This window comes from Pseudonaja textilis, chromosome 1 (genome assembly GCF_049901715.1).
Source record: "Pseudonaja textilis isolate UNSWEBS1 chromosome 1, rPseTex1.2, whole genome shotgun sequence".
NCBI classification, from domain to species: Eukaryota; Metazoa; Chordata; class Lepidosauria; order Squamata; family Elapidae; genus Pseudonaja; species Pseudonaja textilis.
The window spans coordinates 45,696,869-45,721,534 of record NC_141990.1 but is presented as its reverse complement, the minus strand read 5'-3'; the positions used below and the strand labels follow the sequence as shown (position 1 = coordinate 45,721,534).

At 36.1% G+C, this 24,666-nt stretch overlaps 1 protein-coding gene across 1 annotated transcript in view; it reads left to right on the top strand.

Moving 5' to 3' along the window:
- Positions 1–24,666, top strand: part of KCNH1 (potassium voltage-gated channel subfamily H member 1) — a 136,809-nt gene that overhangs the window by 44,395 nt on the left and 67,748 nt on the right. The window contains exons 4-6 of the mRNA XM_026695383.2: positions 1,027–1,155; positions 6,142–6,260; positions 11,711–12,103. Coding sequence (XP_026551168.2) covers positions 1,027–1,155; positions 6,142–6,260; positions 11,711–12,103 — 641 coding nt within the window. The remainder of the gene's footprint in view (positions 1–1,026; positions 1,156–6,141; positions 6,261–11,710; positions 12,104–24,666) is intronic.

The window sequence follows — 24,666 nt, the reverse complement described above, 5'->3', positions numbered from 1 at the left end:
ACATGATCATATTCACAACTTTTAATTGGAAGAATCATTTGAACTGTTGGGGGTGGGAACATTTCCATCACTTTGTATATGTGATTTGCCGCCTAATTTCTCAGATTCAGAATTCAATGGTTGCTACCACTTCATTTTCAGTAAAAGATATCTTTTCTCTAATCTATGGAGTCTAAATATGTCTTTCTTGAATTTTGAATTTTGAATTTTTTTCATGCAGAGATACATTTTCCATGGAAAGAAATGTCCAGATACTCTTCCCTTGGCTTTCAAACTAAACTAGTACCATTCACAAAAACAGTGCTTTGCCTGCCTTAACCTTTTCTCCAGGTCTGTGCTGTATGGCTATCCAGCTTCTTTGGGATATGTGTATTTCTTCCATGAAAACAAAATTCTTATGCTGCAAGTGATTTTAGAAATTGTTTTGAATCAGTTTCCCATTTCTCTTTGATTTTATCCAGTGGAGAAAAGATATGTAAAACATTAATTATTCTTTTTTGTTCGAAAGCAGTTTTTCTTGCACATTACATCTATGTAAATATCTTCACAACCTTAATGTAATATCTGTAAATATCTTCATAAGCTTAATGTTTTTTTAAAAAACTGTACTCATGCACAACTGCACATGAAACTATGCTTTTTTAAAAATAACTTGAAATGACAGCCAAAGTGGAGAGGAAATTAAAACTCTGGAATCATTAAATCCCTTTGCAGGCTGAATTTATGAAAAATCAAACCACGCTAAACTACTTGAAATTGCAGAATTTCATTTATTATTCTGCCAACTTTTGAACACGACTTCTATTGTAGTTTTACTGGTTGTGAGAATATGTGCTTATGGTAAATAAATATATGACATTTCCAGCTTTGTCTATTTCCTCTCTAGTGAAAACTAATGTCACACAGCATTGATTTTTCTTTGCAAACACTCTTTTATTTCTTTTGTTTGCAAAAACAATGCTATAGTAAGATGCTGTTCAGTTTTTATGTCGTTGACCAGTTTTTTTTACATTGCTTTCTCTCCAGGGACTCCTGTTTGGTTCTTTGTGAAAATTGCTCCGATTCGAAATGAACAGGACAAAGTTGTTTTGTTTCTTTGCACTTTCAGTGACATCACAGCTTTCAAACAGCCTATTGAGGATGACTCATGCAAAGGTTTGCTATTTACCTTCTCTGTTGCATATGCAATATAATTTGCTTTGCATTTCAAAATGGAATAGTTCTCTTTCAAAGATGTTTTGGTTTTAAAAGATCTGTTAAGAATACGAGTGAAGCTAGTGAAGTGAGTACAATCTGACTCTAAAGGTTAAACATTTTTTGAAATACACAGAAAACTGGCCTATACTCTATATGATGATGATGATGATGATGATGATGATGATGATGATGATAATAATAATAATAATAATAATAATAATAATAATAATAATAATAATAACAACAACAACAACAACAACAACAACAACATGTCAAGGCCATGCCAACAAGGCCTCCGACAGTTCTTTCTTTTCTTTCAGATGTTAACAATTGATGGAACCAATGGCAAAGCCATGAAAAATTTCTGATGATATTTCTTGCAGATCAAGGCACTTGCAGCTGTGATCAGCAGGTTCGAAAGCTATCAGCTAAGGCAACATTATCCTTTCAAGTTACATCTCCATGTCTTGGACCTTGAGATTGTTTTTGAGATTGAAGAATTACATTTCCTGGTCATTCCCTAGAACAGATCATATCCCAATCCAATGCACTTCCCTTGTGACTATCTTTGTGTTTCTGTTAGGCTATACAGTCTTTGAAACCTCATATAATGTTCCTTTTTTTCTTGCGTTTTTTGTTTGTAATGTAAACAGGATAAATTGTGAGATTACTGAAAACAACTGAGATCATTAGGTAATTTGCTATGTAGAGTGGAAACTGGGAGAGTTCTAATCCTGTCTTTAGCATTAAAGTCAGCTGAGTGACTTTGGGTCAGTCACTCTTTCTCAGCCCAACTCATTTCACAGAGTTGTTGTTGTGGGGCGGGGGTGGGGGGAAAGGAGGAAGAAGGAGTATTAGGTATATTTACCACCTTGAGTTATTCTTAAAGTAATAAATTCATGAGGGGTCTGCTCTCTGAGCTTGCTTGTTTTCTTGCAGGCTAACGAGATAACATCATCATAGTTAGAGTAAATAAATGTCTGTAAGAAAACAAGCAAACTCAGAAAGCACCAAGGACCCCTCATTTCAACCCTGAACTGCAAATATTCTCCTTTATTAATAAATTCATTTTGTAAATGCAACCCTTCTATTCTGAAAAAAATAGTTTCTAAAAACTATGCCCTCCTCACAGCTCCCGGCAATGAGTAATCCAGGTCAAATTACACAATACTAAAATAGGGCTATCCCCAAATATTTAATCTTGTTTTCTTCTGTCACACTTTGTGAATCGTATGGGGCTTAGATTGGGGTGTGCCCTACCAGTAAGACCTAGGCTACAATCAGTAGGGTTAAGTCTTTCTGTTGCACTTTGATGGAATTATCAGTGGCAGTTAGCATAAATCTGTAATTTCCATACAACATTGTTGTATGCTATATAATGAATGCTATTGTCAAAGTAGAAACTGTTTTTGTTGCATATATAGATCACAAAAGTTAGATGTGATATTTGACAGAAAATGACAGTAACCTATTATTTAGAAATGGCATGAGAAAGCAAAGGATGAAATTAGATTGCCTCCCCCATAAACAATCTGCTTGTTTGTTCTAAGGCATTATCCATTCCAGACATAATAAAAAGTCTAACATTTAAATAAATCATATGTTTCTATTTATAGTTTCTGTTGTTGTTACATAAAACATGAATTGGTTGGCTTTAAAAAGCTACCTGATGCTATTTATTCATTTAAAACATTTATATTGCTGTTCATCTTTCACATAACTCTGAACAGTTCCCAATAAAATAATTTTAAAAGCTCTAAAATAAACTCAATTAAAAGAGTAAGCACAAAAACCTGGTACCAATCCATGCAAACATATCACTGTTTAAACTCCCAACACTTGGGAGATTATATAAGCTAATGAATTCAATCAACTATAAATTGAAGAAATTTACTTTTATATTATTAGCCAAAGAAAATCATGATAAATGAGAAAATATTGGGACATTTCCAGCAAGAATACTGAACTCTAAGAAGATTTGGCAAGACCATGGGAAATTTTGGCACACATTAATTTAAAAAAATAATAATATGGAGAATTACCATACTGTATATACCAAGTAAACTAGAGGTGCCATATTATCGATTCCTGGTTCAGTATCCCACAATTTAGGTTGAGCTGTCTGCTTCATACAAGACAAAAACATGCCCAAATCTCCTCTATAAATACCTTAAGGACATTCTAGAGTATTCCAGGTTTGCTTGAATTGTTTACCGCCATCTATAGTGCCACTTCCTGAAGGCTGAGTGATGAACATAGTTTGCTGAGTGCTGGCAATATTATTGAGCTGAAGATGCAATGGCTGAACCCTAACAACTTAAACACATACTAATTCCAGTATTTGGATTAATGGTTGACTAGTTTAAGATGAATTCCTGTAGTCAGAGCTGGGTTCTGAACTAATCTTTGTCCAAAAGATCAAGTTCAATCTGCATTGAATGGCAGTTCATGAATGGCTGTTTAGTGTTAAGTCTGCTTAGATCAACCACTAAATTTCTAATTAACTACTTAGGGTAAACATGCAGCCATAGTGACACTGCAGAAAAAGATGTTTACTTAAGATATTTTGGTTTAAGGTTGTTTATTGTCTTATTTATAAGTTTGATTTTTAGACATTTTTCCCTCCCTTCAATTATGTGTGATTCCCAGGGAATGCATGGAGTTCAGTTTTCATGACAAGATTTTTCAGAAGTGGTTTGCTATTGCCTCCTTTGTAGGACTGAGAGAAGATGACTGACCCAAGATCACCAGCTGTCTCTGTGTCTAAGATGAGGCCAGAACTCATGATCTCCCAATTTCTAGTCTGATGCCTTAACTACTATACCAAAATGGATATTTTAATTGTATTATTTATTCTTCGTAAACCACCAAGAATCTTTTGGACTATGGCAGGATAGAAATGAATAAACAAACAAATAAATACCCGATTAACATCTAAAATGTCAACATTTTTGGAAAAAAGGGGATTAGGAATATGGTCTTCAAGTGAACCAAGATCCTTCCCTATTGATTAGAATTTTTAAAGGAATTATTGAAAACAGCTATTTCATAGAGTTATGAATGGAAAATCTGGGAATAGATTTTTAATTTTACAAAACAATATGCTACATTTTGATATTGAAGTGTAGCTGAGATTCACACAATGGATTCATATTTACTTTCCATAATTTCAGGCCATCTTTTATCATCAACTACTTTGAACTGCACCTAAAGCATGTTATAATCTGATCTTGAAACTTCAGATTCAAAACCAACTTTTGTATAACATGGATATGAAAGCCTTTTTTTTAAATTAAGGAAAAGATGTCCATTACACTGGATATTTACTGACAAGTCCTGTAAAACCTTGGCAGGATTTACTTCAGAATAAATATGGCCAGGATCAGGCTGCAAAGTGCCCTGAAGTGCATTGAAGAACTGAGTTCCATAGTTGTTTAGAGCCAGGATGCACTCTGTAACATGAACTCATGGACCAAATCACATTTTAATGTCATCTTTCTTGGAATTTTTGCTTTTAATATCGTATCAATTCCATAAAATACATTTGAAAAAGAAGTGTTTTCTTGACATTGGCTTTTCGTGTCATAGAAAAAGTTCATTGCATTTTCATCTTGCCTGGACAATGTGAATAATCAGTCCCTGTCTACTTTCTATGGAAGAGAGATAGCTCTGTCTCTCCTTAGGATTTTTTCCTGGTGTGTTACAATAAGATTAAGTGGATGTAAGCAAGAATTCTGCATTCTAGGATGAAGTGGAACATCCTCAGTTCTAGTTCGATTATAAATGTTTCTGATTCTAGCCTCCCTTTTGAATTTCCTTTATTAATTATTGCTGTTTTACATCCATGATAAAAATGTCTATTTCTGTTCTTCTGCAATATCTCTTATCTGGACCAAACAATGCTTTTCAAGGACTTAGTCAGATGAAAGTACAAAGATACTAGGCTGCCACAGGGGAACGAACTCTTACTTTAAATAGTGTGTTATATTTGCAACCCTCCTAAAAATTAAAGAGCAAAAAGATCCTTTTAAAAATTAAACAGGAATGCCCCCTCCACAGCCACTTTGTGTGTGTGTGTGTGTGTGTGCGTGTGCGCGCGGGTTGTGCATAAATAAAATATTAGTAATAAAATAGATTTATTTTTGCTCTACTCTTTCCAAAACATAATAAAACAAAATATAATCTCTCCAAAACAAAACAGACAAAATAAAAAATACCATTCAAGTAAGCTGGTTTGTAAAATAAAATATATAGTATATATAAAAACAATTTATTCAGAACAATGAAAACAGTGCATAACAAGTGACAATGCTTAAAACAAAATAACAACAGCAACAAAACAAAAACAAAAAACCTCACAAGGAAATAATAGAATTAATATAAGGGAGCAAAAAGAACGGTACAGGAATTTCTTTTTAAAAAAAACCCTGCATATGCTATTCAGTACCATGGTCAGCGCCAACAGTTAGTACTCTTGTAGCATCTCAGACAGCAACATTTTATTCTAATGAGCGATCTTACTTATTTACTCGTGTTTGTAGATATGTAACCAGTTTGTAAACACCGTACATTCACATATGTCCAGATGTGTGGCAGTAGAAGCATGCTCACAGGATAATTGCTAAAGTGAGTTTTTTACATAGTAGGAGGACAATTTGAAATAAAACTTTATAACTTTTCTGCACTCGAATAATGAATTATTCATTTTAATTATGCAAAAGGTAGCTGCATGAGAATGCCTATGACCAGATCTTCACATTCAAAATTCATTGCTTATTATTGCTTATTATTGCCCCAAGGAGATGAGGGATAAGCTATTTGGCCTTTGTTGTTAGTACTTTTCTTAATTCAGTGTAAATTCACTGCATTGTTTTAGGTCAAAGCCTTTTTTTGTTCAAATTCTGTTGAACTGAAATGGTGGTAACTATTGTGTAATTTCTTTAGGTTGGGGAAAGTTTGCTCGTTTGACACGTGCACTAACAAGTAGCCGAGGAGTCCTGCAGCAGCTTGCCCCCAGTGTGCAGAAAGGAGAGAATGTTCACAAGCACTCCCGTCTAGCAGAGGTAAAGTCTGGGTTTCATGTTTCTACTCCATCTGAATGTTATGAATGTTGTGATAACTTAAAGAGCATCCACTCTGTTGGAACCAATAGCTTCCATTCAGAAGTGCTATCTGCTGTTGGGGAATCAGCTGAGAGTTAACATTGCGAATCAAGGAGATTTAAAGGTCCATGGTCCCATAACACGGATCCAATCGTGAACTGCCTGTTAAAGGCAAGATGAACAGTTTTACACTTTACCTTGGAGCTTCAGTTGGAGCTGGGCTGCTTTGGAAGACAGGTTTGAATTCTGGGGCTCTCTAAATCAGGAGTTGCCAACCCTTTGGACCTCAGGGACCACCAAACTCATAATTTTAAATCCCGCAGACCAGAGCCCCTTGGAAAATCCCCCCAAAAGTCTGCAGGAAAATTTCCCACCCTGTTTTCCTACCGATCAATCATTCTTTATTTGGGATTGCAGGATACCTTCTCCAGCTCCGTTCTAGGGGAGAGAGAGAGAGAGAGAGAGAGAGAGAGAGAGACTTTTTGGCTTCATCCAAGGAAAGCAGCAGAAGCAGCAGAAGTCTTTCTTTCTCTCCCCCAAACTCTGCCAGAAATGAGTCTTTGCTGGCACAGCCTCTTGGAGCAGGATGCCTTGCACAATCCCAAAGACTCATTTCTGGGTGAATTTGGGGGAGAAAAATAAATATTTTTGCTGCTTTCCTTGCATGCAGCCAAAAGCAGAAGAAGAAAGAAACAGAAAGAAGCAGCCCAGTGGCCAGGTGAGGTGTGTGGGGCAAGTTCCCCCCTCCACCCTTTCGCCTCTCCCCTCACTACCTCATGTTGTTTGCAATGCAAGGGATGCTAGCCTTGTGTTCCCACAGGCCATGTGGGCAGCACAGCCTTGTGTTCCTGCACAGCCTGGATTAATTGTTTTGGGGGTACTTTGGGGTGACATTTCTCTGCAGGTCACCAAAAATTTCTCATGGACCACCACTGGTCCCCGGTCCACTGTTGGCGACCACTGGTCTAAATGATACTAAGCCCTCTGTAACTAAGAAATATTTTTTCCCCTCTCCAGCTTAAGACTCGGTTGATTGTCTTTTTCTTCTATACCAGTTTGGAGCTGAAGATGAGAGTGGGCAGCTGTCTCTTACCATAGATTTAGGCTGCGTCCCAATGTTCAGTACCCCCTGGTTCATTAAACTGATATTTTAAAATGCTTCAATAAAAGAACTGCTTAAACTTATTCAGTGAATAAAAACAATTCAGATACAAATTGGATGCTCTTATACAGTAATTCAAACATATTGGTGTATTAATCAATGCATTCAATAGGAGTGTAATTTAAAGTAACAGATCATGTGCCCCACATGCGATTTGCACTATAAGAGTGAAAGAAGCCTACTGTAAAAAATCTAGATTTAAATTTAGTTTTGCCATGTACAAATGCTGCTGTTTCCACCATTGAACTCACATATTAACCTTTGGATTACCTGATAGAGAATACAATTGAATCAAAATTTCACAGGTAGGTACAATTCCCTGTTAGGCCAGAATATTACATTTATGAGGCTGTAGTGGTATTCCATTGCCTTCCTTTTTATTATCAAATGAAGAGGCAAGCTGCACTGATTCTTCCTATAAAAGCTGTTTTATGTACAATCTTCCACAGCTAATCTCTTTCTACATACTTGTTTTTTTTCCAACACTGGAAGCAGGTTATACAATTTTTGCATGCAGAATCTCTATCCTGTCTTTGTAGACTCCTTTCAAAATCCTAGTAGTGCCCTACTGATTAGTTCTGTGCCAAGACTGTTAATCACTGGAATTACAGTTGAGATGGGAGTTATCATTCTTTTTGCTTCATTCCTAGTTATTCCCTGTGCAGTTTTATTTCTTGTTATTTTGGATTCATTCTGCCTAAGCTTGTGAACTGAGACTGGATTGTGTTATAGCATAAACTGTGTTATGAGCTGTATTTGGGGCACTTAACAGAAATATGATACTGCCATTTTGTGTGGGAGAACATATAGGCTGTCTTCCCTGATGTCATCTTGGCATTCTGTTTTTGGCATATGTTAATTGATGTTTCCTGTTTTGGAAAAATGTGGGTGTTATTTAGTGAGCAACTTATGAATAACAGATTTTTTGGGGGTATTGCAACATTGCCTCCCCTTCCCCATGATGCTTCAGCTATGCTTTTCATGCTATTACTAGAAAAAAAATTCAGACAAAACAGTAGCCTACTTAGCTGGAAAAATTGATTAACATGGCTACAATATTTCTTTGCCTGAAATTGGTGATATATATAGCATAGCTTTTAATAAACATAGAATTCCCTTACATGCAAACTTGGGCATGTATATGGGTTTTGGAACTGGGCTTATTTGCTTAGTTCAATCTGAATGCAGTAAGTGTTAAGATCTGCTGTAAATTGTTTTTGTATGTGACACCTCACTTGAAGGGGCCTTTTGGTTTTTGTTTGACAACTATGTACTAACTGGTGGTGCATCTGACAAGACTTCATATGAAATTAAATTAGGACATCTGGTGAGTTACTTATAAACAATAAAGGTCAAGATTATGTTTCTGCACATATTAATTGCCAGTTAAATATTGCACTCATTATTTCAACACCACTGAGCCAAATTCTATTAGAATTCATCAGGAATCAACAGATGTTGCAAAGAAAACCCAATGGGGAAGAGGGAATCAAAAGAAATATGATTAATAACAGTAATAGCAATAATAATAATATGTATCCATCTTGCAATTCCCTTTTTCGGAGAAAAGAAATTTATGTAAAATACAGAAATGAAATAAGATATAGTAAGCAAAAGAAAGGCATATAAATAAATTTAGTTTATAATTATTATACTATAATCTAGTTTACATCATTCAGTATGTTTCTCCATACTTTTTTGTCCTTCAAATCTTCTTTGATTTTACTAGATTCATTTCTTACCTTTGCCTTCAAATTTCCCACTTTTCTTTTATTTGCAAATCTCATCAACTTTATCCATCCATAATTTTCCCAATGATTCCCTTTTCCTTGATGCTATTCACTCTCCCTTCATATTTTTGTTTTGCAGCTTGATCCTTGTTCATACTTTTTATATGGTCTAACTAAGTCAACTACTTCTTTCCATCTGGTTGTTCACATTTCTATTTAATCCATATTCATTCCATACTCAGTCATCCTTAACTCTTTCTCTTTTTGTTTTCTCATACCCACTGCTTAAGTTACTCTTTCCCATTGTTTCCATAACCCTGAATTAAGGTCCAACTTCAGACCAGACGTATCTAGCTTCTACCACCTTTGTAAGACCAAATTTCTTTATTAGTAATCATTTTTTTTGCCTTGCCTTTAATGTATCTGTTTCTTCTTTCGTTCTTGTTAAAAAGTAGCATCCAAACTGGAGAGAGAATGATTTATACATGCTAATGTAATTTTTTAAAAAGTTTTGCAAACTGCTCTGCAATTTTTTCTAAAAAAGATTTTTTCCTTAAATCAAGCTTAATTCCTGATTTCTTCATGGACACATCTATCCATTGTTTTTGGTAACAGAGCTTATAGTATTTATATTTAATCTTCTATCCAAGCACTACGTGAGAACAATTCTGCTTAGCTTCCAAGTCCAAATAGATTAGCCAGGTGCTATTACCTACTCAGGTCCTATTAACATACTTTGGAAATGACTTGGAAGAAGTACTTCAGACCTCACAAAGATGTGAACACTTCTTCTCTAGCCATCAAAGCCACCCATTTTTTCTGGCTTTTAAGCAAGTTTTATTCAACTCCTTAAAGCAGCAACAGCATCTATTTTAAAGATTATGCAGAAACCTGAACAAAATAGTGTTTTGTAATGAATAGCAAAGAAGTGCTGTGCCTGTGTGAAGTCCAAATAATTTTCAAACAGTGTACATTTTCAAGCAGTGTGCAATTCAGCAACAGTGTATCATGTTGCTCAATTGGGCCATCTGGCAATATTCTGTCATAGAAACTTTCAGATGCAGAGCTGTCTTTCTTACAGATTTTATTTAAATTCACTCCTACTTGGATTCAAGTTCATGTATTCATATTTGTGGGAAAATGAAATACATCCATACATGACTTGCTACGCTTTATAGTTCAGCTTGTAAAAAGAATGCTAATATAAGAATAACGCCCACACATAGAATTGGAAAATACACTATAAATCTATTTGTAATAGATTTATGAAATTCAGTGTAACCTTCAATAGATGGCTGCCAACATTCCCAGGAACAAGAAGGAACCCTACTTGCATTGCTATACCCGTTCATGTTTCATTATTTTGGACAGTTTTAATTATTATTGTTTAATGATATGATTTTTTCAGAATTAATACAACAATACCCAGTATACAAAAAGCCAGAAATATATAACCAACATCTTGGTTCTTCTTCTTTTGAAATACATTTAGTATTGTTCTGGATTTTAAATGCAAAAGAGGATGCTTCCTGAAACAGCTGCACTGAATCAAAGCAGGCCTGGGAAACGGCAACCAATGTTCATGCCCCAAATCTTAGGTTGTATGTTAGTATGCAATTTCCACACAAACCACATCCCCATGACCTAATGCCACTAACAGGCAGTGAGGCCCAGGTTGAAGAAGAAATTGTCATTCCTGCTTCGGTGGATACTTCTGGTGTAGCTGCCATGAACAAGGGGGATGTGGGGGACATCCTCTGGCTCTTTTTTAAATCAGATATCAATAGAACTGGGCAAACTGCTGAGTCTACCTGGTGACTCAGATACCTCTGTCTCTTCTCTGAGGCAGAGAAGGCCCATTTCCTGTGACCTGCCAAATTTAATTCTCTGGAGAACCACAGTATACTGTCTCTGTCAAATTTAATAGGATGGGGCAGATGAAATAGGGAAGAGGCAGTCTCTCAGATAACCCAGCCCCATGCCATGAAGGTCATCTCAAAGGACTGACAGTCCAACTGTTTTTTCCTCAAAATATATCTCTTTCTCACTGTGACATATAGGTGTTCCCTGTGTTGTGACCTAGGTGCATTGCCCAATAGGGATTTATGAGAGGATACAGACTTTAATGTATGTGTTTATATATACATAGATAATATCAAGGTTAGATATTAGTTTCGACACATGTTCCTGCATTCTTATTTTGATTTTCTCCCTCCTGTAAACTGCCTGGAGTTGCTCAACTAAATGGCATAGATACGTTGGAGGTAATTAGGTAAGTAACTAATATATAAATAGCTTCCCATAGGTTCTAGTCCTCTAAAGATATTTGAACAGCGCATTTCACTGGCTTAAAAATAGCAGTGCTGATGATATATCAGGAAAATCTTAAAGGGAAAGTAACTTTTTAGGAAAAATGGTCCATGTAAGTTAATATGAAAATGTTTTGGGTTTTAGATTTCAATTGAAAATTGAGTTTACTCTTTATTTATTTATCTTCCCCCACCCCCCAATTTCTATAGGTCTTGCAGTTGGGCTCTGAAATCCTCCCGCAATACAAGCAAGAAGCACCAAAGACCCCACCACATATCATTTTACATTATTGTGTTTTCAAGACTACTTGGGATTGGGTGATTCTGATTTTAACTTTCTACACTGCAATTTTAGTCCCTTACAACGTCTCATTTAAAACCAAACAGAACAATGTGGCCTGGCTGGTAGTGGACAGCATTGTAGATGTCATTTTTCTAGTAGACATTGTGCTTAATTTTCACACCACATTTGTTGGGCCTGCTGGAGAGGTGATCTCTGATCCAAAGCTGATCCGCATGAATTACTTGAAGACCTGGTTTGTAATTGACCTTCTCTCCTGTTTGCCATATGATGTGATCAATGCATTTGAGAACGTTGATGAGGTGAGTCTATAAATTCTGTTTTAATGTTATTTTAAACCATGATCCAAAACAAAATGAAAAGAAACCAGTTTTCTGGATTTATACCAGCTGTTCTTTGTTCACATATATGCTTACATTAATTCTTTTTTGCCATCCTATACTACAACTATAAATTTATAAGAACTTCAAATATAATCTATGTTTCACGTGAAATTTATTTTTAGGCTCAATTGTTTTCTTTAGGTATTTTGAAATAAAGTTGTAAGCTATATAGGCAACTTGAAACTCATACGTAGGTGAAAGAATATGGGAATGGTTATGGTGCAAGGGGGTATCATCCCTTTTGCTAGAATGTGATTGAAAAAGGAAACCTTTGCATGTGTGTGTGTATGTGTGTGTGTATGTTTGTCAGGTCTTAAAAATAAGATTAAAAACTATTAGTCTATAAACTAATAAAGAAGAGGAAAAAAATAACCCCAAAGAAGGCTAAAAGTGAGCAGTTTTTTTTCTGTTTTCCTTTCAATGTTAAATTCGACTTTGAATTATTTTAGTGTTTGTAATATTGATATCCTAAATTGTAATTAATATTGGTAGAATATTTTTTCTATATTTTCTATATTTTCAAAACCCTTAAGCTACCTGAATAAGAGAATGCCAGTTATCTTTGTATGACTGTATTGATATGTTACAGTGTATCAAAATTTATAATAACTTAGTAAAAAGGATATATAAAAAAGAATTTTTAAAAATCTATCCTGGAGCTCTCCAGAGATTGTTGAAGGTGTGGGAGGCCTGGAATGAGTGAAAGTCTGTAGAATATTTTCAATTTCACCCATTATGACTAAAATATATTTTTGTATCGTATGTCCAACATGTGCTAACTAATTTATAGCTTTTTTGCAATTGGCTAATCCTCCCACCAAATTATTTAAGTAATATTAAATAATCTTTTCTATTAGCCTATAATATTTGTTCTTGTTCTTAAAATTCTTAAAATTCTAACAATATATTATATAACCTTTCTGAACATAGTTTGAATAATTTATCAATATATTTAAAGGTATTTATGTTTTGGCTCTAAGAATCTTGTTTAAATAGGGTAATGATAGTGGTCTCCTGTTTGAAGGTGTGGACTAGAAGACCTCCAAGGTCCCCCCCAGCTCCATTCTGATTGAAAAATATTATTTAAGCTAAAATTTAAATACTTCAGAATACTACTGGGTCAGGTTCATAAATTCTATGCTTTTGTTGCCTTTCAATATTCTTTCTGTTTATCCTGCTTCTAAACATTCTTGTCACAATACTTTGTGCTCCTACGGATAAGGCGAGTTGCATTTAAACTTACAAAAAGTGGCATGTTAAAAATTTGAGACAATAAAAGAAAAAAACAATAAAAGAAAATCTTGGTTTGCTATCAAATGAGTAGCTTTCAAAAAATCTTCCAGGAAATCAGGAAATGCTGAAATAAGCTCTGGAAACATCACCAATTCAGCTTTGGTAATTTAATGGAGCACAAAGTCTATAAGCTCTCTACATGAAAAGAAAAAAATCCAGAATAGTCTTTATCGATCTCAATGAAGACAACTACAGAAGTTTTATTTTTTAAATGTATCATCTCTTCCAATCTACCTGCATACTGCTCAGCTAATGCCCAAGACTATACAGTGAGAATATTAAAATCACTGCATCAAACATATAAACATAGTGCTTGAAAGATACTGTATGGCTGATGATGTTTAGGACACATATCCTAAAATTAGATTCAGCAGAAAACTAACAAAAACCGTGATAGTTACCTGGGAAGCATAAAACCTTGATAAACAGAGTTCATTATACCTCTGCCACTGATAACAGAAGTTATCAGAACAAGCTGAATGAGAATGTAAAATGGCTAGATCAATGCTAGATGTCCTCAGGCCAAGTCAGAACATGTTTGTGTTCTTAAGTCCTCTACTAGAGGGGAAAATTAAATGTCTAACTCTTCCCATAGGATGCATCCTTATGGAAGCTTCAACAAAAAAATGTAACCCTGGGAAAACAAAACACAATTGCTGTAGCTACATAATGTGTATCTGAAGCACTAAAGAGCTGTGGCTGTTCAGGAATATGTTTGGGGGTGTGGAAGATCAGTGTTTCTTGATGATGCAATTATGTTCATGTAGTTTTATAGTAGTTTCTTTTGGGGTTGATCATGCTTTTTATTCAAAGCTAATTGCAGATGTAGCTGCTCAGAGATTTTGGGAATTGGCTGGTGTAGTAGCTGTAGTAAATGAATAAATGTGTTGAAACAAATAAATCATTATATGGCATATTGGAATAGTCTAGTACATAGAACTAAACCATGGTAATATTTCCCATGACATGTTAAACCACAGATTAGATTAACTGGTTGTTTGAATTCAGGCTTGTTTGAATTCAAGTATATAACTAGTGTGGACCGTAAAAAAGACTCAAGTTGCCATAATCCACTCCAATGCTTGGAAGGAAATATTACTCTGAAAGATGTAGAAAATTGCAGATTAAAAAAAAACACAGATTTCAGTCTTTTAAAGGGTATGGCAGAAGTCCTGAGGAGAATTTTCTGTGGAAAAATGATTGGAAGAGCAGCTGTTCAAATCCTGCATTCAATGTTTGTGCATTCATGTGGGATGAAAGCAGTGAATGTATTATTTTGAATTTTTGAACAGATTTTGCTACTCCCAGTTTCTTCTTCCTAGAAGCTTCCTGTTCCAGTTCCTGTACAATTGCTAGAACCAGTGCCAGCAGACTTTTGAGACAAAATAATCATATAATTGAATTAAAAATATGGCTTATTGGCAAGTAAGTGGGGAGAGGAGAAAAATGTCCTTAAAAAATAAATCTGGAGGCTGCTTCTTTTAGCTGTATTATGTAATACTTTTATGTTACAAAAAATAAGATAGAATATAATATGACTAGAGGTAGAACTGAAATGGTTTCAATCATACTAATCAAATGAGCTAAGGACCTTAAAATCACACTCTGTTCCTTTTGGCTTTTTTCTTTTGTATTGTAAGGGAACAGCAGGTGTAAGCTGAGTAGTTTGGGTATAATCATTCCCTACTCAGAATGGATGTTAGTACAATCTTTGCCAACTGCCTTGTTTTTAGAAATGCTTCACTATTTATAAAGTCTGCAAGAATACTGGAATAATAAAGCCTATGGGATGTGTGTATGTGTGTGTGGGAGAGACCTTACGAGTTATTATATATTATGTAATTTGCAAACTTGGCCTCATTATCCAGAACAATGAGTCCAGCACTCGGAAAGGTTGATGCTCAGTAAGACTGATCCCTGTTGAGAGGATCTTTTTTCCTACTTTCTTGGTAGCATACAGTTCAGTCAGAAAAATGAGCACTATACCTGGCTACAATGATTCATCACTTTTGAGACAGTTGAGGCCCTGTTGAGCACTGTAAAAAGCTGTACCTATTAAAGGGACAGTTCTTTCAAATTCTTATCTAGAATGGTATGGGGTATGCTGCTTGTGTAGTGGGTTGGACTAGAAGACAACTCTGTTATTCTGTTAAATGTGCCCCATTAACCTGAGAAGTGTCCTCAGCTTACTTCTGTAAGGATCTTTGAGTTGCTGACCTGAAAAATTACAATTCTTTGTGTAGGCATTCAACAGGCAGTCATGGCATCTAGCCTAGTTGATTCACACATTGGCCATTCATGCCAGGTGAAGGCTGCAGAACATGTGTTTGCAGCCTTCTTTTACATAGCTCATCTTTTTTCCAACCTTACACTAACTGCACATTAATTCACTTAGACATGGCTTAGCTGCCTTCACATCCCTTCTCTATCCAGTGCAGTACCTGCCTCCTGGTTGTTGAATTTCTTGGTTATGTCACATGGGATACGTCCTAAGTATAACTACATCTGGATTGAGCCAAGATGTAATTTTAAAATTGTAGTTTTCCTTTATTTGTCCTGGCATGAGCAACACTATTTGTTGGCCTGCTGAAGTTGCTAAATTGAGCATCATCTTTCATTCTTATTAGACTTAGTGGCAGATAACATTTTCTTGCCCAGACAAATCAGAGAAATAATAACGGACTCAGAAGGATTATTAATTCATTTATAAACTTCCTCAAATGTGGAAGCAACTCTGGATGAAATACCATGCTGTTCTCATTACAGCAGAAGGAAACAATGGATATGATTCCATGCTCACTTAAACAAATAATTTAGAACATTAATGGCTTATAGATTAGGGATGGTTTTTGTGTGGCTAGTGTAAGCATCTGGTGTTGACTGAGAAAATTGGTTAAATCCAATAGTTTAAATTAAGTACATTGAGTAAATACTACTGATTGCATTTACTATTTCTTCATTAATTGATATGATTCCTTTCCCTTGAAAGAATATGCTTGTCATGATTAACCACATGGTGGAATAAAGGTAAGCAGCCTATATAACTTTTACAGACTGTTTAAAGATGAATAAATTAAGGATTAAAATTATATCCTGGGGATAATACTATACAGTATATGGTAACATCAGTTGTCAAAGAAGTGCAGTTGATCTTGTTAAGTTGTATATTATTGTACTTTGAAAACTCACTTCCAAAGCAGCACTTTATACAACTAAGAGACTGATCTATGCCTTCTTGTTGTGACATTGAATCAACCACAATGATCTGAGAGCCTACTGTGTAGCACACATAAGCCACTGTACCTATAGCACTGATCCAGAAATGGACAGTGTTTGCCTCTGGATTGAGGAAAACATAAAATTTTTGGGAACTGCAAAGGAAGGCTTATAGTTTTAGTAACTGGGTAGCCAATCTTGTATTATAGCTCAGGTCAGTGAAAACAAATCCTCAGAAAAACAACATAACTGAAAAGTTTAAAACAAACCTATGAAAAGTCATTTACAATTTTGCTTATAAATATGATGGGAATCTAGCAACTGACCAAATACAGTATCAATAAATAAGTAGGCTATTGGCTTCCAAGATTTGCAGCAAATCATTACATAATTATCTTTGAAACGATAATGCATTCTCATATTATCTTTGTAAGCTGCCCAGAGTCACTGAGAGTGAATTGGGCAGCTGTATAAATTTTCTTAAATAAAAATAAATTTAAAAATTTATGAATGGTCAAGGAAGTGATGGCATGAAGCCAACCAGCAATCAGTTGGGTTACTAAATGACTGAGAGAAGTTTGACATTAAGATTTAAGTTGAACACCTGCTTAGTCCTGTAATAATGCTATGGGGGAGTCCCTCAAGGGTTTTGGTGGCAAATCTGAGAGATGAGTGAGAACAAGGAAAGCAAAAGGATGAAACAGCTTCTGTTAAGTGTTGCTAATAGCCAAAGGAGAGCAACTAAGTCCAAGCGGAAGATGCCAGTGGAAAGCATTAGGATGAGAAACATGTATTTCTGTATTTGGTTTGTACAAAAAGTTCTTTGAGAATGTGAACTTTGAAATGTATCATGGGCTTGACACTTTTAATTTGATTCAATAAATATATAGTCCCTGCTTTTTATGCTATCTTAAAATTGCTCCCATCATGTCAAATGCAGAATGTATTAAATGAAGCTCTTTGTTTTGCATTTTATACGTATAAGATTTATACGTAAGGACACCTTGCACAACAATTGCTTTTGGAATGATTTCTTTTTTTCATTACATTTGTATGTTCACCTAGCTTGTGAAAATGACTCTGAGCAGAGAGTTTAAAGTGTGAATGTAACAATAAAATATAGAGATATAAACAGAACAAAAGCCACACAAGCAAAACAGTGGCAACCGAAGATAACCTATAAACAATTTATGCCTACCAGTGGACATTGCCTGACAATAGGAGATGTCATCTCTTTAGTGTGTGTGTTTGTGTCTCTGTGTGTGTCTCTCTGTGTGTGATACAAACAAATCAAAATCCAACTGCAGCTAAGCATAAATTTCTGCAGCAAGCAAAGCATTTTACAGTATATTGCTTTGGTTGGCACTAGAATAGAGCACAAGCACCTCAGGCAAGTTAATAAAAGTTAGGCAGGACAAATAATCAATCCAGCTGAGTGGATTCTGGGTCTGAAGGCAGAGTTACATCTGAATAAGAAGCAGCAGTAATGCCATTAGAACCTATTGTGCTGTCAGAATGAAGTCACATGGATCATGACTTCACAGTGCAAACAATGCAGTTATATAATTTGCATCAGTTGGATCATGGCACCCTTGTGCAAATTACATGATCCCATATGAGATAGCATTTTTCCCTTTCACCCACCTGCAGATGTCCATGGCTGGAAGGTGCATAATCTCTCTTCTAACTATGGACAAAGCTATCCTCAATTCATTCCTGTCATTTCCATCTCTGTTGGTAATTTCTTTAAAAAATGCACATAATTCATTTCTGTTGTTTTGTTCATGTTTGAACGAATGGAGTCAGCTTGGTACATGTTTTTGCTTAATCTTTACCTCCTTACAATCAGCTTTTAAATGATAGTTTAAATGCTCTTTCTGCTTGTTTGTGTGCATTTTTTCTTCTTGAAAATGACCTTGAAACGGTCTGAGAAGTACAAATACTGAAAGATAAGTGCAGATGAATAAATGCAGTTGTCAGGCAAAGCAAGGCAAATGATGCCCAGCAATCAGTAAAACAATTAGCTGCTATATTTGAAAAAAAAGTCCCATTTTGGTATTTGAGGCTTGCACACACAACATCTCAGCAGAGGATGGGCTCCAGCAGGGAGAGCAAGCGTATTGGTGTAGCAATTAAAGTGTAAGGCTAGAAACTGGGTGACTATGAATTCTAGGCACGAATGGCACCTTGGACGAGTTACTTTCCCTTAAACTGCACAAGGAGGCACTAGCAGAGTCTAGTCCAGGTAGTCAAAACAAGTCACACACTTGACTTGAAAGCACACACACACATCTAAGTAACCAGAGTAAGTTCACCTTGAGGTTGTCTGCCACGTTCACCCACAACTCATCTTCACATGCTGACCTGTTCCTACCCATCATGGTGACTTAGATAAATGATTGAGTTCTTCTATGGATGCATGACAGAAGAACATGATTAGATTGGTTTAATAATTGAAAGACACGCTGAGGCTCTCTGGGCCTTCAGCCCATAGTACTTGAGGCCACTGTATTTGAGTATACCACTAGATAACTATAAGGCATTAAAGGAGAAGTTAAATTTGCAAGATTTCATATTGGACAAAAATAGTGAGATGAAAAGTGTCTATATATTCAGAAGATTTTTAATGCTTGTTTATAGTTTTATTCTCTGAATACATAAACCATTTATATTTCATCAAATACAGAATTTGTAAAATTCCCTGTAGATTCAGATTCACTCAGGGCTTCAAAATATATGACACAGCCAAAATCAGTGATAAGAGAGTAATAGAAAAAATCAAATTATGATACTGAACAAGGGTATAGTAAATTAATTCATGGTTAATTCTCAGATGCTCCCATTTTGAACATGCGTGTAAATGATTTCCTAACAATCCAGGCTGGGATTATTTACACCATTTACTTGTAAAATGCCTATCAAATCCACATCGATGGAAGAAGATGAATATGGTTTTAAAACCAGAGCAAGAAACATCAATAAACTGAATTATGCTGATGAAACTATTCTGCTGAATGAAAACGAAAATGATTTGCAAGCTGTAGTAATCAAAGTAAAGGAAGACAGTGAAGAAATGGGATTAAAATTAAATATGAAAAAGACCAAAATAATGACAACAGATACAGCAACCAATCCTGGATTGATAGTGAAAATACCAAAGTGGAAGATAATTTTTGTCTTTTTTTCAATCGACTATCCATAGTAACTGGGACGTGGTGGCTCAGTGGCTAAGGCACTGAGCTTGTCTATCAGAAAGGTCTGCAGTTCGGCGGTTTGAATCCCTAGCGCCGTATAACAGAGTGAGCTCCCATTACTTGTCCCAGCTTCTGCCAACCAAGCAGTTCGAAAGCATGTAAAAATGTAAGTAAAAAAATAGGGACCATTTTGGTGGGAAGGTAACAGCGTTCTGTGCGCCTTCGGCATTTCGTCATACCAGCCACATGACCATGGAGCCGTCTTCGGACAGCGCTGGCTCTTAGGCTTTGTAACGGAGATGAGCACCTCTCCCTAGAATCAGAAACAACTAGCACGTATGTGCAAGGGGAATCTTTACCTTTACCTTTATCCATAGTAAAGGAAATAGTTATCAAGAAATATTCCATAAGTAGAAAGCAAATAACGCCTCAGAGAAAATATTCAGATGCCATGATTTGTAGAATACCTACCAAGATAAGAATTTTGCAGCCAATGATTTTCCATGTAATATTCTGTATAGAAAGAAAATTGATCCTTTTGAATTCTGATGGTGGAAAAGACTTCAGAAAATACCATGGATTGTCAAGAATACAAATGGATTGTAGAGTAAATCACTCCAGAACTTTTGATCGAAACACAAACGATGATGCTTAATTATCCTACTTTGAATAATTATATAAACAACCTGCTTTTTTAAAGAAGTCCTTCACAGTGGGAAAAGTGGAAGGAGAATAAGAAGAGGATTGTTGGCAAGATGGGTAGACTCAATTACATTGGACGATCCAGAGGAGTAGAATGGGAGACATCAACCTGGAGAAAGACTATTTTAGTGGCTGCTAAGTGTTGAAAGTAACTTGACAGCGTACACTTAATCAGTCAAATCCACACATATATCATAGTAGATTCACAGAAAGGAAGTTTAATAGGTCAATTTTACTTAAAATCTCTTGAAACAAGGATACACTGTGCATCTGTTTTACTTTCTGCAGGCTAATTGGACTCTGCTGGCTCCCACATCTGAAGATTTGGCTGAGGAGACAGAGAGTTAAGGCAAAGGCTACTTTTAATCATCCAGAACAGGAGTGCTGTTTTCCAGGAGGTGGATTTTCTATTTGACAGCCATTCCACCTCCTAGTTAGAAATCCAATTATAAATCTTGCCCAGCAGTAATCTATGGAAAATCTCCCCTGTCTCACAGAGTTACATTACTCTCATTGAATGTTGAAAGACTTCATCTTTCCTGGAGTTACATCATGTTTATTTGGTGAGGAATCCAGGGATTGATGCTATATAGTCCCACTTACATCAATTTGCCACATCAGGACCAGCAGAAGGGGCATATTGCAGATCCCATCAACCAAGGAATTTCATTTGAATCCAGAGAGAGACAGCCTTTTCTGCTGTTGTACCTACCTTCTAGAACCGTGATGGCAAACCTATGGCACACATGCCGGAAGTGGCATGCAGAGCCACTTCTGTTGGCATGTGAGAGGTTGCCTGGAAGAGCCCCACTGTGCATGCGCGTGTCCCCCCACTAGCCAGCTGATCATTGGGTATCTGCTGCGCATGCGCGGGGGAGATGCGTGTGTGGGAGATGTTTGCGCAGTGTGCAGAAGCATGCAGTGTGCTGTGGGGGGGTTCGTGTGCACATGCACAGAGGTGTGTGGTGTGGGGGGGTCATGCACGCATATACAGACGTGTGTTGTGCATGCGCAGGGGTCATACGCGCATGCGCAGGGGGTGGGGGAGTCACACACACATTGCATCATGAGTGCAGGCACACAAGCGCACGCATGTGTGTGCACTTTTGGCATGTAACATAGAAAAGGTTAGCCATTACTGCTCTAGAACCTCATTTCTCCTAAGATGAGATTGATCCCAGCCCTTCTGGCCTTAAAACTTGGGCCAAGATGCCATTGGACTGCGAGGTCCCAAGGAAATATGCAGCACATTAAATGGTTATATTGTCTCTGTCTTTTTATTACTGAATTTTAAATGTAATTTTTTAAATTTTTAATTGTTTTTAGTGGTAGAAGATTATGATCTTACCTGTGGTTTAACTGTATGCCACCCATGCAAGTGAGTTGAGTGGCCATATAAAACAAGTTTGTTACTACAAATAGTTGTAGTAAGCTTTGCGACAACTGGTAATTGCTAGATCTGCCCTGATTTTTGGGTCATTTGGTATACAGTTACCTGCTTCTGATGTTTGGTTTTGTATGTCTGCTGCTGAAGGAAAGTATTAGTGACCTGTTCAGTGATCACTAGGTCAGTAGAAGTGTTTGTGGCTATGGTTTAAAATACAGAAAACATAAAATTTGTCTCCAATATAGTGGGAATAAGGAGTCACCAGAATTAATTGTCCTTTTTTTTTTTTTTTGCTGACATGGCAAATATTGCCAGAAATTATTTCCCAGGACATGAAGAGTCTGATAGATTAACTGTTGCGAAACTGCGAAGCAATTAGAAAGAATTCTAGTGACTGCCATGGATCAAATACAAGCTATGATCTGGGTTCTTTTTTTTTTTTGCACCTCTTGCTTAATTTTCTGAACTTCATTCTCCTCTCATTTCTGTTAATACGCCAGAACCAAGCAAATGCAATGCTTGGCTGATAACAGTGGGAATAAAATTTCCCATAGCAAATGATGCAATTTACCTTAGATAATTAGGATTCTCTTATTTTTTCCAGTGGCTTGCTTTTCCTGCTGCACTTAAAATGCTTAATGCCTGTAAACTGCTAAAACAGGTGTTAATGAAATAATGTAGATAAATAGTTTGCTTTCCTTCTGCTGTGTGTGTGTGTGTGTGTGTGAGTGTGTTGGTGTGTTGACTGAGCATTTATTTAATTTAATTAACTGAAGGCTGACTCTCTACTCAGAACCTTAGGGAAGGAAAGCATTCTGATTCATTTTGACTGGGTTCTTTCCTGTGAGTATTTTTGTGGTTTCAAAATTGTTTTAAATTTTGGAACGGATGATTTTTCCAAAAAGTGATTGAATGGTAGCAATTAGCATGGACTGCTATCTTTCCTACTGTAACAATGGAATAAGAGATTCATAACTCATACTGAGTTCTGACTGTTTCCAGTGGCCAGAAAATGCATTTCATTTTGACTTTTGTTTCTGATTAAATATTCAGATGTTGGGATGCAGAGAAAGCTGGAATTTGTGATCTGATCTTTTTCTGTGTATGCCATTGTGAGTACACATGGCAAGTAGAGAATAGAATAGAACAGGATTCTTTATTGGCCAAGTGTAATTGGACACACAAGGAATTAGACTTGGTACAAAATTTGCACCAAGTAGAGTCAGTAAAACTAGCTGTGATATAGGATATGTTTTAGTTATGGACTGGGCTGTTTATTTTCATGTTTCAACTAATGTGAAATTTGGGTCTGAATAGAGTAGCTAAAATCAACTTCTTTAGAAAGCAATTTTCATTCCTTTTTCTTTATCTATAAGAAATAAAGATTTAAAAAATTTAGTGAGCCAATATAACAGTCTCAATCTGGAAGAGAGATTTAGCCATTAATACACAAATTCCCACCAGGTCAAAATGTGGAAAGAACTTAGCATCTCTCCAGTACTGTAAGTCAGAGGAAAAACAAATTAATCCAGAGTCAAATGGCTAGTGATAATAAACCTAGTCAGCTCTCCCCAAGAGTTGTAGACAGGAGTGAATTATATGGTAGAAGAGAGATTTGGAATTAACAGGACTTAAGTCATCATATCCCGTGTATACCTACTATAAAACTATTAAAATTGGATATAAAGTTTAGTGAATGAGCTATATATGTTTACCCACTGCCCAAAATATAACATCTTATAGTCTGTATCCATTGAATATATAGCTCTGCTTTTTACCATTTCTAATTTTAATTAGTAAATAGCAATCTTATGATAAAAAATTAAGAATTCAAGATACATGTTTGTAGAAGTCCATCTACTAAGCCTAGTTTCAAGCCATAATAATGGCATATTAGAATTCAACTTATCACCAGAGTCACTCGTATTTATAGATACAGATTGCTAGGTAGTGTCTAAAATAATTGTGGTACAGATTTCCAGTACAAGTAGACTTACGGTCACAATTGAGTCCAACATTTATGTTGCTAAGTGAGACATTTAAGTGAGTTTTGCCCTATTTTATGACTTTTCTTGCCATGGTTGTTAAGTAAATCACTGCAGTTGTTAAATGAATCTAGCTTTCCCTCTTGACTTTGCTTGTCCGAAGGTCACAAACAGTGATCACTGACCCTGAAACACTGCAATCATCATAACCCAAACCGGTGGCCAAGCATCCAGACCACAGGCATGCTGCAATAGTTGTAAGTGTGAAAAACAGTCACAAATCACTTTTTTCAGTGACGTCGTAACTTTGGTCACTAAATGAACTGTAGTAAGTTGAACACTACCTGTACTGACAAAAGGTATTAAAAGTTTGACGTAAGATGGTATCTTCTCCTAGATAGGTTTTGATTGGACAAGCATTTGTAGATTTCTTCAACACTGGCCCTGGAATTAAGCTTTGCCCGAAGACCACAAGGTAGCTTAGGATGCACAAAGAACACTTGGTCTGCAGCACTTGTTGCTATTCCCTACATAGGACACCTGGGGAAATCAACTCAAAATACTTAATGAACAGCCCGGTCCTGACCTATGGATTTTTAATGTCTGCCTTTTTTGAAATTCACTTAGAATTCAACCCAGGCCCTCTGACCTCTTGGCTTGATTCTTAATGATTTTATTTCTACTACCTCCACCTGTATATCTCCA